Genomic DNA, 18,017 nt, shown 5'->3' with positions numbered 1-18,017 from the left:
CCAATGCCTCCTGAGGCTCCTATTGAACCACAATATCACATGACTACACGCACCAAGTTTGGGATACAAAAATCAAACCCTAAGTATGCTGTGCATGTTACTGTTAACACTCTTCCTGTTGAACTTACATGTTTTACTCAGGTAGTCAAATATCCAGAATGGAGGAATGCCATGGTTCAAGAGTTTAATGCCTTACAACGGTGTGGAACATGGAGTTTGGTTCCATATCATTCAAACATGAATGTATTGCCAAACAAATGGACATTCAAAATAAAGAGGCATGCAGATGGTACGATTGAATGACACAAAGCACGCTTAGTTACAAATGGATTTCATCAAAAGGCTGGAGTGGATTACACCGAGACTTTCAGTCCCGTTGTTAAACACACTACCATTCGACTATTTCTTAGTCTTGCAGTATCAAAGAAGTGGCATGTATGACAGCTAGATGTGCAGAATGCTTTTCTGCCATTTAAATGAAGAAGTATACATGAGACAACCTGTAGGTTTTGTTGACAAACAGTTTCCAAATCATGTTTGTCGTTTGCAGCGTTCCATTTATGGTTTAAAACAAGCATCTATGGCTTAGTTTCAAAGATTTTTAGAATTTTTGCTTCAACTTGGTTTTTAAGAGTCCACTTGTGATTATAGTTTGTTTGTGTTTAATAAAAAATGTGTGTATCTCATTCTGTTAATTTATGTCGATGACATCTTACTCACAGGAAATAGTCCACGACAAATGGCCCATTTGATCAAGAAGTTAGGTACTTTGTTTTCCATGAAGGATTTGGGACCTCTAAACCGTTTTTTGGGTGTTGAAGTGAAATATAATGGAACCTGCATGCATCTTAGCCAGTCCAAGTATGCTTTGGACTTACTCACATGCATAAAGTTTATTGAAGCTAAACCTATCTTGACTCCAGTCTCCTTTGGACAGAAACTGAGTATGATTGAGAGTCTTATGAAAATCCAGCACAGTATCGCAATGTCATTGGTGTCCTTCAGTACATCACTATCACTCGTCCTGATTTATCTTACGCGGTTAATCAGGTATGTCAATTTATGCATGCACCCAAGCTTTCTCACTGGAAGGCAGTCAAGCGTATACTCCGTCATTTGAAAGCCACACATACACATAGACTTTTTTATAAACCTGGTAGTGCTTAGTTGACTGCTTTCTTAGATGAGGACTATGCTCGTAATCCAGATACTAGACATTCCATAGATGGTTCCTGCATTTACTTGGTTTCTAATCTTGTTTCATGGAGTTAAAAAAAACGGAAGACGGTTTCGAGGTCTAGCGCGGAGGCTGAGTACATGCAGTTAGCTTATACTGCAGCCGAGTTATCGTGGCTCAGATCTCTTTTTAAGGATCTGCAATTGCATCTCAGTCAACCAACGATTTGGTGTGATAATATTTCTTCCATTGCACTTACCTCTAATCCAATCTTCCATTCCCACACAAAGCATTTAGAAGTTGATTATCATTACGTATGGGAAAAGGTAGTCCATGCTGAATTATTAGTTAACTACATTTGCTCTTAAGATCAGCTCGCTGATTTGTTTACAAAAGGGTTCTCTTCGTCCCGTTTCAAGTTGTTAGTATCCAAGCTTCTAGTTTTTCCACAGCTTGTTAGATTGCAGGGGGCTGCTATACGAAGTCAACAGTTGGTTACCACCAACGTTTTTTGAGGAGTTGTGCTGTGCTTAGAAGTTTTATCTCCTTGTTTGTAGGACTTCATTTTGAATTATTTTTGTAACTAAAGTTGCGTGTAATCTGTGTAGAGTTTAGTTTTGTATTTTTTTGAATTTTGAACTTCCTTATAAGTAGGGTTTTCAAACCTTGTTTGTAATCTGAAAGTGATTGTAAATATATGCATCCCACGATTCAATGGGTATGCAATTGAAGTGAAACTACTTGTGTCTTTAAGTTTTACAACTACGTCATTCGATTGTGTGTGGGGCGTGCCACCTCGTCGGCTGAGTTCGACCGGGAAGTAAAATATGTTGATGTGGCATTGGGTGTGCTGCTGACTTCTTGATCTTGCGACTACGGCCGAGGAAGGAACATGTCTCGGTCTTCGGGTTCTAGAGCCTAAAGACAAGGCTGCTAGTTCTGCAAAGTTCAATTTCAAATTCGGCTTTCAATGTGCCGAATGTAGTAACCTGGTAACACCACACTTCACCGAGAAGATTGATGAGATAACCTCTACCAACAAGTACTCGGAAATCCTTGTTGATCGAGACTTGGATAAATAACTAGTCAGTCTCAAAGCAGTGCTGTTTATCCAAATTGAAGGTGCTCCTTAGTCAGCTGATTCTACGACTTCAGTGTTATCTATCGAAACTGAAAATATCGCCAATTGCCTTCACAGTGCTGTCTATCCAAATTGAAGATGTGTTGAAGGGAAGAAATGGGAAGAGGAAAATTTCTCAGGGTTATTGAGAAGTTTTGTGCAGGGCAATTTTTGTGTTGATTTGAAGGAGCTGATTCCGTTGCCACTGCCTCTGTATTTATAGAACTAACTTAACGTAAAATCCAGTCGTGACCATCAATCACCACAAATAGTAATCCTTATGCGGAAATGATTATCCAATGAGAGTCATGGCATTTCAAGCTTTATCCACATAATATTCACTTCACCTGTTTGGCAGCCTCGAGTTTGCTAATAATTATCCTATGCATGCATCACACTAGCTTACTTCACATAATTAATCTTTCAAATTGGATTCCACCTTGGTTACCAACTGATGCCACCGCGTGCTAGGACTCTTCTCATAATGCATGATGTTCAATCCCCTTGTTGAATGCTAAGAATCCCAAATTAAATTGAACTGTTCTGCATACTTTGATATAGTTTGCGTCACATTTATCTCGTATAAGAAAAATGTCAAGATAATTCATTATTAAAAGATAATTATTATGATTAAAAATCATAATATTATTCCCTAACAACAACAAAATTATCTTAACTTTCCTATTTGACAGTGTGGAGCTATGCTCACTCAATGGTCTTGATTGCAATGGCCGATGGTGTAATTTTGGGTCCAAACAGGGCTATAAGCCAAAATCCAGCCCAAATGCTCCAAAACCCAACTCCAACGGAGAGCTGGGCCAAAAAAGAAAAGAAAAAGGACCCACCAGGCCAAGCTTGAGCCATTTGGCCATTGGGCTGGGCATTCTTTGCCAGCTGAGTAGCCCTTTTGAGGGGCCCATTTATTATTATTTTTTTCAAGTTGAAATTAAAAAAAAAAATCTAATTTTTTTCCTATAAATACCTAAGCCATTTTTCACATTCTTTTCATAAACACCCTTCTTTACCTCTTCTAATAATCTAAATTTAAATTTTCAATATTTTTTCAAATGATAATATCTTCACCAAAGGATAAGAAATCCGAAGGCTTATTCATTTAGCGACAAGTGACATTCAAAATATGTTCGGAAACCTTATTTTAATATGGTAGTTTAATTCAATTAACCAATAAAATTAAAGAACAAACTTAAAATAAGAAATTATTGAGGGAGCTACAAAATACCCCTTTTAGTTGGAGATGATATATACATATGACCTGATAGCCTGATGCCTTTTTGGCCAAATAATGGCCTTATGGGCTGTATAGAATTATAGCCCAGCCATTGGTTGAAGATGAATGGGCTAAAAAATAGCCCCCTTCAGTTGGAGATGGTATATAAATAAGACCTGACATTGTTAATTAAAAAATAATTTCTTGGAGGGGTCTAATTTGGACGGGGGCTAAACCTCTTTGGTTAGGGATGGCCTAAGAGGGCTACATTTGGCCAGCCTGATGCCTTTTAGCCAAATAATGGCCTGGTGGGCTCTCTAGAATTATACCTCAGCCATTGGTTGAAGATTGGTTTTTGGCCAAATCGGGTCATTTTTTGGTTTTGGACCTTTAGCCTTCTCCATTGGAGATGGCCTTGGAGCATTTCCAGCCTAGCCATACCACATCCCTTGGGTGATGGGCTCTGCAATCCTCTTCCCCCCCCCCCCCCCCCAACCCTCTCGCTCGTCCAAAAAATAAAAAATAAAAAAATAGCTCCAGCCCACACCAATCCACTTGGCTCAAGGGCAGCCCGACTTCTCCTTTAGGTTCAAATCGATAGGCCCATCGCCTATGTTATGTGATGCAAGGCCCACGTCACGATGTCATCAGCCACAATTTAAATTATTTAAAAAATTATAAAAATATTAAAAAATAAAAAATAAAAAATAAAATACAGAAAACTTAAAAAAAAATTATAATTTTTTCTCTATGAATACCTAATTATGCTATTCCACTTTTGGTTAAAAATCATATCCGATATTAAAAATAAAATTATCTTTTATTATTTTTAAAAAATAATAATTATTATGATATTTTAATACAAATAGCCTAGATCTATTCAGTTTGTGGTGAACTTGAGCAATTATTGTTCACTATAGACAATTACTATTCACTTAGGGGGATTGAGTTGTCTGTACCCAAAAAGAACTTTTAGGGGTGGAAGTGCTCTTAGGGCGAGCTACGAGTGGTCTAACTAAGCCAATAATCTCATGTGGTCCTCTTAATCAATGTGTGCATTTGTATGACTGGCTCGGTATGGTCATTGTCATGTAAATTTCCATTGGAGTACATGATGTGTCATAAAAGTGTCCGCTAGACGTGTGTGTGTTAATCTAGTCCACATGGAGTTCTTTCATTGGTGTATTTGGCTTGGAAAGTTATATGTGCAAACAAAGGGAATAACAACACCAAATTAGTCACTAACTGTTAGATTTGGTTGGATTTGTGCTTTATGAATCGCATATTACTTTCTCTCCTTTCGTGAGAGACTCTCTCACCTTTGCGTGACACACCCTGATTCAGAATATCCACTGGACTCCGAATCGAGCTGTGTCGGCTAACGCCAGAAAGGTGATGAAGCCATAAAGTGTAGTGATGTGGAAAATGTGTATAAATTTAAGCCTAAAAGTGCCTAAATGTAAGAGTGTGATGGTGAGCGTGAATGAACTCATTCCACACATGATGTCAAAGCATAAGTAAAGTACAATAAGGGTAGGATAAGAATTATACTAATACCAAGATTTGCCAAGAATTCTTGTCGACACAGAAGTCTTGCCACTAAAACCTGGAGGGGGCGAAAAACAAAGGTGAGTGGGTCTAAAAATAAACCTTTGTAAAACCTTTTCAAAACGTAATAACCCTTCACCGTAAAACAAGTATAGTTTCCAAAATATACATACTACCTATAGTATGAAAATACTTACCGTAACCAGCAATTTCTCAAGAATCTAATACGTCACAATATATTTTGTAAATAAACATCTAACGTCTAGAATTACATAATCTCGCATAGGACAAACATATCATATCAAGTGCTCATCGACATATGCTGACACACGAGTTCATGCAGAGATATTCTAACATCAGCAGGACTGGGTGTAATAATGATTTACGTTCTAGTACTACAATCATGTGAAGACTGGCGCTATGTATATGACATATGAGTCCTAATTTCCTATAGTAATCTAGGACAGGCCTGGCACCTACAATGGATCCAAAGTGAGCATACGGTGCGATGTGAACATATACGTGAAAGACTAGCTTTGGCTTGGGTGAGTACTAACACCAATGTAGCACACGATGAGCAGATAACATAAATAAAATCATACAGTGGTTAATCAATAGTTCACGTCACAATACATGGCCATAGATATAATTAAGGCATCAATAATAATACGCATACCTATGCATCCCCTAGGACGTAGTATAACTTCATAATTTCTATCAATGTGCTAAATCTTATAAACGTTAAGCTAATCTAGACGTATTGTAGAAAATTCTTTATGAAATATATATATGGAAACTAACAAATATATATATATATATATATATATATATTATATAAAAGAAAAGACCCACTCACAAGTACTTGCGATGTCACATCCGTTCAAGTTAGGAAAGTCGGAGTCTCTAATAGTAATCGCACCTAAGCATAATATTGGGACCCATTAGTCAAACTCAACTAAAACGACTAAATTTGGAAAAACATAGTGCATATTTGGAATCAAACATTGACTTACGCTGAGAAGGGTCTCAGACAAATTTTGTAAAAAGTCAACGGTCAACCCTGAAAAGTCAATTGAGCCACCGAGATAGTCTACTATGTCAAAACTTTGGAATTTCACTATGGATGTCAAAAATGGACTCGGGGCGTCAAAATTAGCTTAGGAGGGTTTTTGAGAAAATTTCAAAAAAGTCAACACGGGGAATATTCCAAATAATATTCCAAGAATATTCTAGGAATATTTTGAGCCCATTTCGAAACTAGGCCAGGCTAGAAACAACACCCCAAAGGTTTGGGCCAAAGGTCATTTGTTTTGTATCGGGTCGGGTTGACCCATTTGGGCTCGTGGGTCATCGGACCCAAAGAAGAAGAAGGCCGGAATTTGTGGAGGGAGCCCGGAAACTTACAATGTATATAACAAGTTCAAAACTCAACCATTTTCTACGGTTCAAAAGCCAAAATGAAGTTTAGAGTATGAGGAACAAGAATCTATCTAAGTAGGGTTGAGTTGTGGCCGGAGTTGGTCGAAAAAAGCTTGTAAAGGCTTCAGGTCAACCTAAAAATCTGCAAAATTTTCCCTGAGCTGGTTCTACATTCAACCATCACAATAAATTTTCAAAACTACTCTAATCGTACACTAAAACGTGATCCAAGAAGGTTTAGGTTAGTTTCAAGGCTCATCTTCGCTGGGAACGGCGATAACTCGTTGGAGAAAAATACTGAACAATGGTGGCGCCATTGTACAGAGAGAGAATGAGAGATATCACGTTCTAGGGCTTGGGGTTCAGGACATAGGTTGATGCGGTGGTGCAGTCATGCTCGCAAAAGTAGTAACAACGCAGTGGCAGCGGCATGTGGATCCCGGAGAAAAAGAGTAAGTGAGAGAGGGAGTAACAGAGAGAGGAATGAGAGAGAAGGGGAAAAGAAAGAGGGAGAGTGAGGGAAGAGAGACGTGGCAAGAAGAGAGTGGAGACTTTGATGTGGGTGTGGACCCCATGGGCCAGATTTTTTTATAAAATATTTAACATATCCCACTAAATATTATTAAATTAATAGTATAATAATAAAATATTTATAAGAAATATATAAAATAGTAATTTTCACAAAAGTTTTTTCGGATTTGTAGTTCCATAAAATCTTCGTCGTAACTTCGAATTCGATTCCGCTTGTACCTACGCGTTTGTATCGTCAAGTACTTTGAGAATACAGTAAAATAACAGCTCATACACGTCACAAAAAGACGACCAATGAAAGTCAACAATCATGCCACTAGGGGTATTTTCGTCAATTCACTCTTTTAAAATAAATAAAACCGTAAAATTAAGGACGGGTTGTTACATTGCGTGTGAGTGATTTCAGTTATGTCGATCCGCGTCACCGCCGACTCTAGTTGTGGTTAGAGTCGGTGGTAGTTTCATCATTACACCATGTTTTCCTTTGGGTTTTCCCCTTCCCTTATCTTTCAGTTGCTTGTAATTTTCACCATCACTGCCTATCACGATCTCCCCCTTTTTTCTCTCCTTGCCTGTGATCTCACCATGTTGAGCTCTAATCCCCAATCATATGTGTCATCCATCCTCCCATTTGCATTGCCTTCCATCTTTTTATTCATTTGGCTCTATCATCTCTTTGGCCATACCTAATTCCATTCAACTACCACCGGTGCTCACCTCGATTTGTTGTGAATCTATGGGAAGGTGTGTAGAGTTTTGGCCCGTGTTCACACCAGCACCTTTGTTGACCCTTGTTGGTCCTCCTCGATGTTCACCCTTGTCGGCGATGTTGCTCGTGGGATCTATCATCATGTGTGCTTCCTTGATTCTTGTTTATTGGTTCGGTTCATGGTGGTGGTTGTTTTGGCGGGTCTTTGAGGTTGATGCGGCCTTTTACCTTGTTCATGTTGAGGTTCTTGTTAGCGAGATCTCTGGTGCTCGATGATCAGTGGTAGTAACGGCGACAAGGTTGCTAGGGTTTTGTTTTTGTGTGTTTGTTGTGGACTCAACCTTTGGGTTGGGTTTTGCTTCTGTTTGTTCGTTATGGGCTTAACTTTTGTGTTGGGTATTTTGCTTTGGGGGTCCATCTGTTGATGTTGTGCTTTATTTGTAATTGGGCCTCTATGTTGTGTATGTATGCTTGTTTGTTAATGAAACTTTACCCCTGACCAAAAAAAAAAAGGTTAGATTTGGTTTAATTATGCTTTTAATTTGAGACTTAAATCGAAACAATCTGAACCATGACATTACATTGGTTCACAGTGTAATTTGAGACTAGAACTGAAAAATGACCGCTTTTAAAAACCTAAATAGAATTGAGATTTAGGGTTTGTTTAGAAGTGCTTTTAAAATGATTGAAAACGCTTTTGGTGAAAATGTTTTTGAAACCAATTCTCAGTAAAAATCAAGTGGTTCCTAAAAAGTTTTTTAAGTGCTTCCTGCAAAAAAGCACCAATCAATTAAACCAAAAATATTTTCAGTAATTTTAAAAATACTTCTAAACGAGCCCTTACTGAACGTCTCTTGCTTTAAAAAAGGCATGACGAACCAAGAAAACAGTATAGCAACCAGCAGCCGTCCAAGCCCGACATCAGCCCTAAAGTTATATCAGGTCATAATTCTCTACTGAGATTAGACCCAATCCAACTCATAGCGGCTTTAGTCCAAATAATTTCAGGCTGAAAAATGGGCCTCCAGGCTATTTGACAACCCCTCTCTCTCTCTCTCTCTCTCTCTTCTTGAGGTTCTCATTGCCTTTGAACTCTAGCTGAAAGGGGGCAACCGGCAACGTGAACGAAGAAGGTTCACCGCCTTCAACAGCTTGCCGCCGAGAAACCGAACCCTGCAGGTTATCCGGCAAAACCGTAAGCACAAAGCTTCCCATACTCCAACTTTGTATTGCTTCTTATTCGGCTTTATTTTGTGCGCTCATAGATATTCATATTCCACCACTCGATGTAGAAGGAATTCAATGATTTTACCTTTCATGTTCGTGTTTATTTGTCGGGTTTATTCAGATTTTGAAAAAGCCATTCATTTTCGTGTTCCTCGGTTGTTCTTCAGAAAAAAAAGATTGAAACTTTTTAAACTTTGTGATATGTTGTTGTGAATTCTGAGTTGAATTGGTGGATGGGCAATCTAGGTTTCGAGTTTTTAACCGCATAATGCATGTTTGTGTACTTGATAGTTCTTAATAACGTTAAATTTTGGTTACTTTCTTAGCAACCAAGCAGAGCATCACTCTAGTTAATCACTGTTTTCTGTGGTTGTGTTTGTCCAACTATGCAGACATTGAAGCTTTGAAATACTTTGTTGTTTTGGCCTGGAATACTTATGAATGGCGTGGAGAGAGCTTGGCAAAAGGGTAAGTGTTCATTTTTCTCGTAATGGACACACAAATCACACAAATGCCTCTATTATCTCTTTTGGCTGAATTGGTTTTGTTTGTTTAATATGGCTTGTAGTTCCTAAGGGCCGGTCTTTTAGCCGCCCCTGCTCCCTTTCTATTTTGCTTCACCCCTACCTTCGATTGTCTTATAATCTTTTCACTCATTCTTGGTTAAGCATTAAAAAAAATTGGTATTATATTTTTGTATGTGTATATATGTATCATGTATGTCATTGACATTTAGAACGTTTTGTGTGAATTTCTTGTCGCAGGGGTTACATGCTAGTTTAACTACGGATTTAACTTCAAGACTACGAAGACATGCAATGGGATTTACATCTGTATCTACTGTTGAGGATGTAATAAAATCAGTTTCTGCTGGTGGCAGATGCTTACCAGGTAAACTAACATTGCACAAGGAATAACCTTCTATGTGATAGTTTGGACTTCATATCTCAATAGAGCCTTAATCTTTATTCACTTTGTTTTTGTGTTTACCTTTGGAATTCAGTATACCTCAATAAATCTCTGATATTGAATGCATCTCTTTTTTGTAATAACTGCGCTTTTGATTGCTTGTTGTTTCATTATCTTTAACCACATAATTTTACCAGATCATAGTTGCATGTTTTGAATTGAATCAAAACAACTTCCAGACTGCAGTATTTATTTTTATTTTGGTAAGGTAGTACATTATACTTCATTCTTGCTCATTTTCTTAATTGTAGATCCCCCCTTTAGATTTATGTCAAGGAGGCTTGATTGTTGTGAAGGTTTGACAAAAGATTCCCTGATACGGTGAGTTGACCTTTCTGTTTATTTTGGTTGCTTGTTCATTGAATCCTTAAGGGTTGGGCTTATCCAATTTTGAAGCATTTGTTAGAAATTATTTCTTCTCAATTCAGTGTGTGTGAGGTACATTTTCTAATTTCAACCTTTGTGGTTGAAACTTTTGTGGTTAGATGCTATCATGCAAGCCCAGAACTGTTTGCCAGAAAAGGAAATGAAGACTCATTTGGTTTAAAAACTCCCAAGAAAGGGAAGTTCAAAAAAAGGGACCATAAGGCCCACCCTCCTGTTGAAGCTCCATATGTGCCTCCTAAACCACAGAGAACTACCAAACCTATGCCAGATAAGACGATCGAGATTTTTGAAGGCATGACAGTTGTTGAACTTGCGAAGCGTACTGGTGAATCAATACCAACTCTGCAAAGTATTCTTACAAATGTCGGGGAAAAGGTTGAAACAGAGTTTGATCCTCTCAGCATTGACGTTTCGGAGCTGATTGCAATGGTATTTTTCCTTATTGCCACTGAATTAATATGTTATTCTTGATTAATATATAATTTTATTGGTTAACAAATTTTAGTTTTTGAATCTCACCATATAAAATTGTGTGCATACATAAACTTGAAGTCAACATATTAAAAGTGTTTTTGGAAATTCTCCAAGACTGAAATATGCTTAAATGAGAAAATTTGCTTCCAAAGCCATTCTCACTTCTTGGAAGTTGGGGGTGGGAGGGCATGTTATTTGAAGCGGATGGCTTGTTATATGTTTTACTAAAAATCATTATTGGGAAGGGTGCAATCCACTTTTACAGTATGGCACTCCAATCAGGTCTTGTGACATTACCCATAGTTGGGCACTATATTTCATATAGTAATTAACTCAGAACTTTATACTTGCTGCTCTTTAGCATTGTTTTCCTTGAATGACGTGTATTCATTATGATATTCTGCATATTGGCCACTTTAAAAACTTGAATGAGTCGTGGATTAATTTGTAGGAAGTTGGGATCAATGTTAGGAGGCTGCACTCCAATGAAGGTACAGAAATTCTACCTCGGCCTCCAGTTGTAACTGTCATGGGTCACGTCGACCATGGTAAAACCTCGCTTCTAGATGCTCTACGTCAAACATCTGTGGCTGCCAAGGAAGCTGGAGGAATTACTCAGCATCTAGGTGCTTTCATTGTTGGTATGACATCAGGAGCATCAATTACATTTCTTGACACCCCTGGTCATGCAGCATTTAGTGCGATGCGGGCAAGAGGTGCTGCTGTCACAGATATAGTTGTGCTAGTTGTAGCTGCTGATGACGGGGTGATGCCTCAAACTCTTGAAGCCATGGCTCATGCAAAGGCAGCTAATGTACCGATTGTGGTTGCAATTAATAAATGTGATAAACCGGCTGCTAACCCGGAAAGAATAAAACTCCAGCTTGCTTCTGAGGGTTTGCTGCTGGAGGAGATGGGTGGAGATGTGCAGGTTGTGGAGGTTTCAGCGATAAAGAAGACTGGATTAGATAACTTGGAGGAGGCTTTGCTTCTCCAAGCTGAGATTATGGATCTCAAATCTCGAGTTGATGGGCCTGCTCAAGCTTATGTGGTGGAGGCAAGGCTTGATAAGGGAAAGGGTCCAGCGGTTACAGCAATAGTGAAAGCAGGGACTTTAGAATCCGGGCAGTATGTGGTGGTGGGATCCGAGTGGGGCAGAATAAGGGCTATTAGGGACATGGCGGGGAAGTTGGCAGAGAAGGCAAGACCCGCAATGCCAGTTGAGATTGAAGGGTTGAAGGGACTTCCAAGGGCAGGAGATGATATCATTGTTGTGGAATCTGAGGAGCGAGCTAGAATGCTTAGTGCAGGGAGGAAAAAGAAATTTGAGAGAGATAGACTTAGGAAGATTAAAGCTGAGATGGATGAGAGGAACGAGGAAGAAATATTAAAAGCACAAAAAGCAGAAGAGTCTGGAGACGAGCCAAAGGAGGAACCCAAGCGGGTGGAATTGCCAGTAATAGTAAAAGCAGATGTGCAGGGCACTGTCCAAGCTGTTACAGACGCATTAATGAATTTAAATAGTCCTCAGGTGTGCCACAAGATTATAATAGTTACAATATTTTTCGAATAATTACTTGTTGCTTTGTAGGTTTTCCATGCAATGTTATGTGCAGTAATCATCTTTTGACATTGTTCTTTTTTAAAACAAATATAAACATCATCATCCTTTGCTGAAATATGTCACACTCTAAACTCCTTTTTGGATGGCAATACCTTTACAAAATGGTGCATTTAGAGAGGTTTTTTTATTGATTTATACGATTCTCTTCGTCCTAACTAATCTTGCCACTCTTGATATTTCTTCAATTATTTGCCAGGTCTTTGTGAATGTAGTGCATGTTGGTGTTGGGCCTTTATCTCAGTCTGATTTGGACATAGCACAAGCCTGTGGTGCTTGCATTATTGGATTTAATATAAAGACTCCGCCCACTTCCCTCAGTTTGGCTGCAACTCGAGCCAATATAAAGGTACTAACCACTCCTTTTCTGATTAAAGCCATTTCTTAAGTATGTTACTCTCACTTTTTAAATGATCAGAAGAGATGCACTTAGTCAAACAGTCTATAGGATTAGGATACTACTCTCTAATTTTGGGCGTGCACAATTGGTGTTGAACTTTTATTTACTTTAGCGTGCAAAGCTTGAAATCGAGTTATTCTGTTTTTGATGGCCTAGATAATGCTGCATCGTGTTATATATCACCTTCTGGAGGACATTGGCAATTTTATAGTAGACAAAGCCCCTGGAACTTGTGAAACCAAGGTTGCTGGGGAAGCTGAGGTGCTTAGTATTTTTGAGCTCAAAGGAAGGAGCAAGACCAAGGGACCTGATGTGAAGATTGCAGGATGCCGAGTGATTGACGGTTTAATGAGCAAATCGGGAATCTTGAGGCTACTTAGGAGTGGGGAAGTCGTATTTGAAGGATCCTGCGAATCACTCAAGCGGGAGAAACAGGATGTGGACACGGTAAAGAAGGGGAATGACTGTGGACTGGTAATCCAAGATTACGATGATTTCCGAGTTGGAGACATGGTCCAATGCTTGGAGCAAGTTGTAAGGAAGCCCAAATTCATTTCGTCAGCGAGTGGTGCTGCTCGAATAGAGTGCTGATTATTTTCTTGCCAGTGATACGCTAAAGTATGACTTCAGAATTTTGATCGTTTACTATTGCATTCTGGCGACGAGAAGAACACTCGTGGCATTACAAATTTACAATCCATAAAATCTGGATTGATATGGTATTCATCTACTCATCCATCTATATTCTTGAGCAGAAGTAGGTTAATTTTCGCGAGCATGCCGATTTTGGAAGAACGTAGTGGATTCATTCATTACTAAGAATATCGTTACACTAATTAATCTGTTGTACTATTGAGGAACTGTTGATCAACGAAACAAGGATTGGGGAAAGTGAGAAATTTATTTACTTTCTGCCTTGTATCTATGTTTTTTAGCTGTGCATCTGTTGGTCTCGATTCAGAACAGGCGTCGGCATGAAATGGACACCTGATCCGGCCATCACACGCCGGAGGTAGAGATGTCTACGATCAGCAGGACCTTGATCAATCTGGCCATGTTTTTCAGCAACACTTTCTAAAGTAGAGAACAAGATTTACCAGCACCTTCGAAACTGGAGAACAAGATTTTTACCGACATGCGGGGGTTTGTCTTTAGTGATTTGAACTATTGGGTGGTTCGACATTTATCTATTAAATTGGCAGTTGAAAAAAATAGTATTTCTTCAATTCAATTTTGGCTGTCCATTTTTTGTAATAGTAATTGGCCTATACTATTTGAAAACAAAGGGCAATTTGATTCCACCGCCTACTATCTCTAGATTTTTTTTTTATTTTTTTTATTAAACATTCATCGCTTTTTAAGTTTTGAGTAGACTACATTTGGTGGTATTTCATTCTCCAACTATCCTTTCGTTCCTTTATCCCATATTTTACGTGGGTTAATTCTATCTATTATAAGACTAAATATTATGGATAATCATACAATTTAAATTTTTAAAAATTAGAGATATATACATAAGAAAACAATGAAAAAATGTACACGAACCCATGCCAAAAAAACACAAGGGTAGTTTTGATATAGTCGCCTCTTTTTTTAATTTGTTGGATTAAACATCTGTTGCTTTTAAGAATTTGATTAAATATTTTTCCTACAATTAAGGTGCCACTTATTTTATAAGTAACATCTTTTTAATGCCATATTACATGATTTGCCATTATGATGTACCTTTAATTAATTAATAATTATCATGTTAATATCCCAAATCTCCTAAAATGTAGTAGATTAGTTTTAAAAATCTTAACACATCAAACATGATCTAACTATGCTTCTAACGTGCATTTTATTCCTAACTCCACACCATACAAGTAACTAACGTGCTATCTTCTTCTACAACCATTAGCAATTTTTTCATTTCATTGCTTTCCTCGATCGGCCGATCAAACCCTCTTTCGTTCTCCCTTGTTGGCCGTATTCATTTCCTTCATATTTCATTTTATGCACACCTCTTGATCTGAGTATCCATATCAAAGGGTATGCTTTTTTGTTTTAGCACACTTTTTACCATCTTTCCATCTTTTTCACATACCATGGTACATTTGGGAAATAGAATTTAGTGATACATTTTCTTTTAAAGGATAATTTGGTATGTTTCAAACCGATATATTGGTACGTTTTAAGTTAGAATGGGTACCATTCAATTTAGCATCGGTACGTTTCAAGTTGTTATTGAACGTTTCAAGGTGAAATGGGTATGTTTCAAGTTGTTATTGAACGTTTCAAGGTGAAATGGGTACGTTTCAAGTTAGCACCGGTACATTTCAAGTTGTTATTGGTACGTTTCAAATTGATTTAATTTAAAATTCATATTTATATATGGGTATGTTTCAATTTAGCATTGGTACGTTTCAAGTTGTTATTGAACGTTTCAAGGTGAAATGGGTACATTTCAATTTAGCATCGGTACGTTTCAAGTTGTTATTGGTACGTTTCAAATTGACTTGAATATGTTTCAAATTGATTTCAATTTAAAATTCACATTTATATATCTCATGCCGAATAACACTAATCTCAGTCCAAAGACTCCAAACTCATCATTTTTATCAACAACTTTTATATTAAAATAATAATTTTATGATGTCAAAGAGCCAACAAAAGGGGTATAAATCCTGACACCAAAAAAAATTTCAAAATTCAAAGTTTATAGATAATATTGGTGATTTAGTTAATAGCCATTAATAATATCCCTAAAAAAAAGGTATAAATCTTGACAAGCCAAAAAAATTCCCGTTATCAACTAAAAGGATAAAGTGGGAAATCAACATATAGCATTTTTATTTTAAAAAATAAACTAATGACATGTTGTTGACCCTAAAAAATTACAAAGCCTATGTGATGCGCAGGCCGAGTAACTAATGAGCTAACTACGTCATTCGGTTGATGCGAGGCGTGCCAACTCGTCGGCCGAGCCTGGCAGAGGAGTACAATTTGTTGATGTTGCATTGAGCGCGTTGCTGACTTCTCGAGCCTGAAGATAAGGCTGCTAGTTCTGCGAAGTTTACGAATCGTCGGTGCCGGATTCGGTCACAATGATTATATTCATGGGAGTATAAGCACGTCGAATCGACACCAGACTATATGGACACAAGTACTCAAAGGAGACGTATGTCTTGATGGTAAATGTGGTTCGACCGTCAGAATGCCGAACTCTGAAACTCACTTGTGAGTATCCAATCATAAAATCACTCGGCATTCAATGTGCCGAATGTCGTAACTCGTAACACCTTACTTCGCCAAGAAGGCTAATAAGATGACCTCTGCCAATAAGGATTCGGAAACCCTTCTCGACCGAGACTTGGATAGATAACCAGTCGGCCTTGATGCAGTGCTGTTTATCCAAACTGAAGATGCTCCTCGGTCGGCTAATTCTACAACAACAGTGCTGTTTATCCAAACTGAAGATGTTCGCCGATTGCCTTCACAATGCTGTTTATCCAAACTGAAGATGTGTTGGCGGAAAAAGAAAATAAAAATTCTCAAGATATTTAGGAGGTTTGTGCAGGGCAATTGTATGTTGAATTTGAGGGGCTTGAATGATGCACTCTGTTCTCTATTTATATTAACAAATCCTTCTTAAGATCAAATTGAAACCATATTCGGATTAGGACTTCTTATTCTGTTCCAACTTTATCTCGATCAATCATACTCCTATTAGGACTTTGAACTCACCCCCCCATTTTTGAGGTTGTATTCATTGCCGGCCAAGAATCCATATTGCACTAGGCCCCCTTATCGTATTGGGATTTCTTTGACCCATCCACTCATCCAAACTACTCATTCTGGCAATAGGACTCAACCACCTTTACTGAACATAAACCTACACTCGGCCCAATAATATTATTTTGGGCCCAAACATTGCCCCCTCACTTCTGAGGTCTTCGGCCTAGAATCCCCTAGCTGATTTTTGACCTTGAAGAAGCAAACCCTACAAGATAACTACGGGATAATGAAAAGCCTTACGCATCTTATCCATCGATCTCATTTATGAAGCACGATCGCACGATCCGAATTCCCCTGCACGTCTTGCCGTGTGTCAATCCCTTGATTAACCTGGTAGCCCTTAGTCATGACCCTTAGAAACATGCGCCAGCCGAAGCGTCTCTTCCATATTAATGCATTAAATCCGCCGCAACACGCAATCGTGTGTCCTCAAACCACGAAAACCTCGATTCTCTCCCGGAGATTCCCTAGATATCCATAATGATTAGTGATTTCCCGGTCGATTTCGCCCTGAAATTTAAAAATCAAACACTTTAGAAAAACAAACGCTTGACCTTCTTCTCGAAATGCTTATAAATACCCGAATCCCTTCCATTTGCATTTTACGCTTTCTGAAACCTTGAAACTCCTCTCGTCATTTTTGCCTTCATAACCCCAGAAAACCCGGAAATTCTCATCCCAGAAATCCTTCAAATTCTCCACAATGGCCTCCAACACCTTTATTTCCGAGCTCACTGATGAATACAACAAACGCAAAGGCTTCATTGATCGGTGCGCCATCAAAACTCTGCGCTTCGAGAGTGATTTGAGCACCACTCATAAAATCTTGGGGCCACTCTTCAAGGATGCAGTACCATCGTCCATCACCACACTCTTCAAGGCTCACTGCTTGACACCCTTGCTACAAGGGTTCGATTGGTCAAAATGGGACCTAACAAAACCCCAAGGAGCTTGGCCTACGACCAACGCCAATTGGGCAGCCTGGGTCGTTCGAATGGAAAATTTCTTCGGTCAAGAATGGAAGGCTTTTGGTATTTATGATGCCATTATACTATCGACCATGGAGCTGGTTATGGACAAGGAACTTCTTATGGCAGCGTTAAGTCTTTGGTGCTCGGCCACCAACACCATGATCCTTCCGTTTGGCCCTCTCGGCCCCACCATCCTCGATGTTTCAGCTATTCTTGGGACTTCTCATTCTGGCATCCCAATAGATGCCTGGCACACTTCTAGGTTAGATCTGTTTTGGTGGATATGGTAAGGGAAGCCCAGGAACTTGATCAGGAATGTGCCTACATAAAGAGACAGGTACTGGATGAGAAAAGGAAAAATTTTAATATCCGAAGGGATAGAGCCTTGGTGTTGGGAAACAGGTTGTATATCCCTAAGGATAATGAAGCGGTGAAAAAGGAAATCCTTGATGAGGCTCA

At 38.6% G+C, this 18,017-nt stretch overlaps 1 protein-coding gene across 1 annotated transcript; it reads left to right on the top strand.

Moving 5' to 3' along the window:
- The first annotated feature begins 8,783 nt into the window (after window positions 1-8,783).
- LOC137710548 (uncharacterized) lies at window positions 8,784-13,752 on the top strand. Its single transcript, XM_068449611.1, has 8 exons — window positions 8,784-8,927; window positions 9,352-9,427; window positions 9,724-9,850; window positions 10,180-10,249; window positions 10,414-10,744; window positions 11,241-12,320; window positions 12,610-12,759; window positions 12,967-13,752. The coding sequence occupies exons 2-8, from the start codon at window positions 9,401-9,403 to the stop codon at window positions 13,399-13,401; spliced, it is 2,220 nt and encodes a 739-aa protein (XP_068305712.1). The 5' UTR covers window positions 8,784-8,927; window positions 9,352-9,400; the 3' UTR covers window positions 13,402-13,752.
- Window positions 13,753-18,017: the final 4,265 nt, after the last annotated feature.

This window comes from Pyrus communis, chromosome 12, assembly GCF_963583255.1.
Source record: "Pyrus communis chromosome 12, drPyrComm1.1, whole genome shotgun sequence".
Lineage (NCBI taxonomy): Eukaryota > Viridiplantae > Streptophyta > Magnoliopsida > Rosales > Rosaceae > Pyrus > Pyrus communis.
The sequence above is the reverse complement of the archived record's forward strand: the minus strand, read 5'-3'. Positions and strand labels throughout refer to the sequence as shown.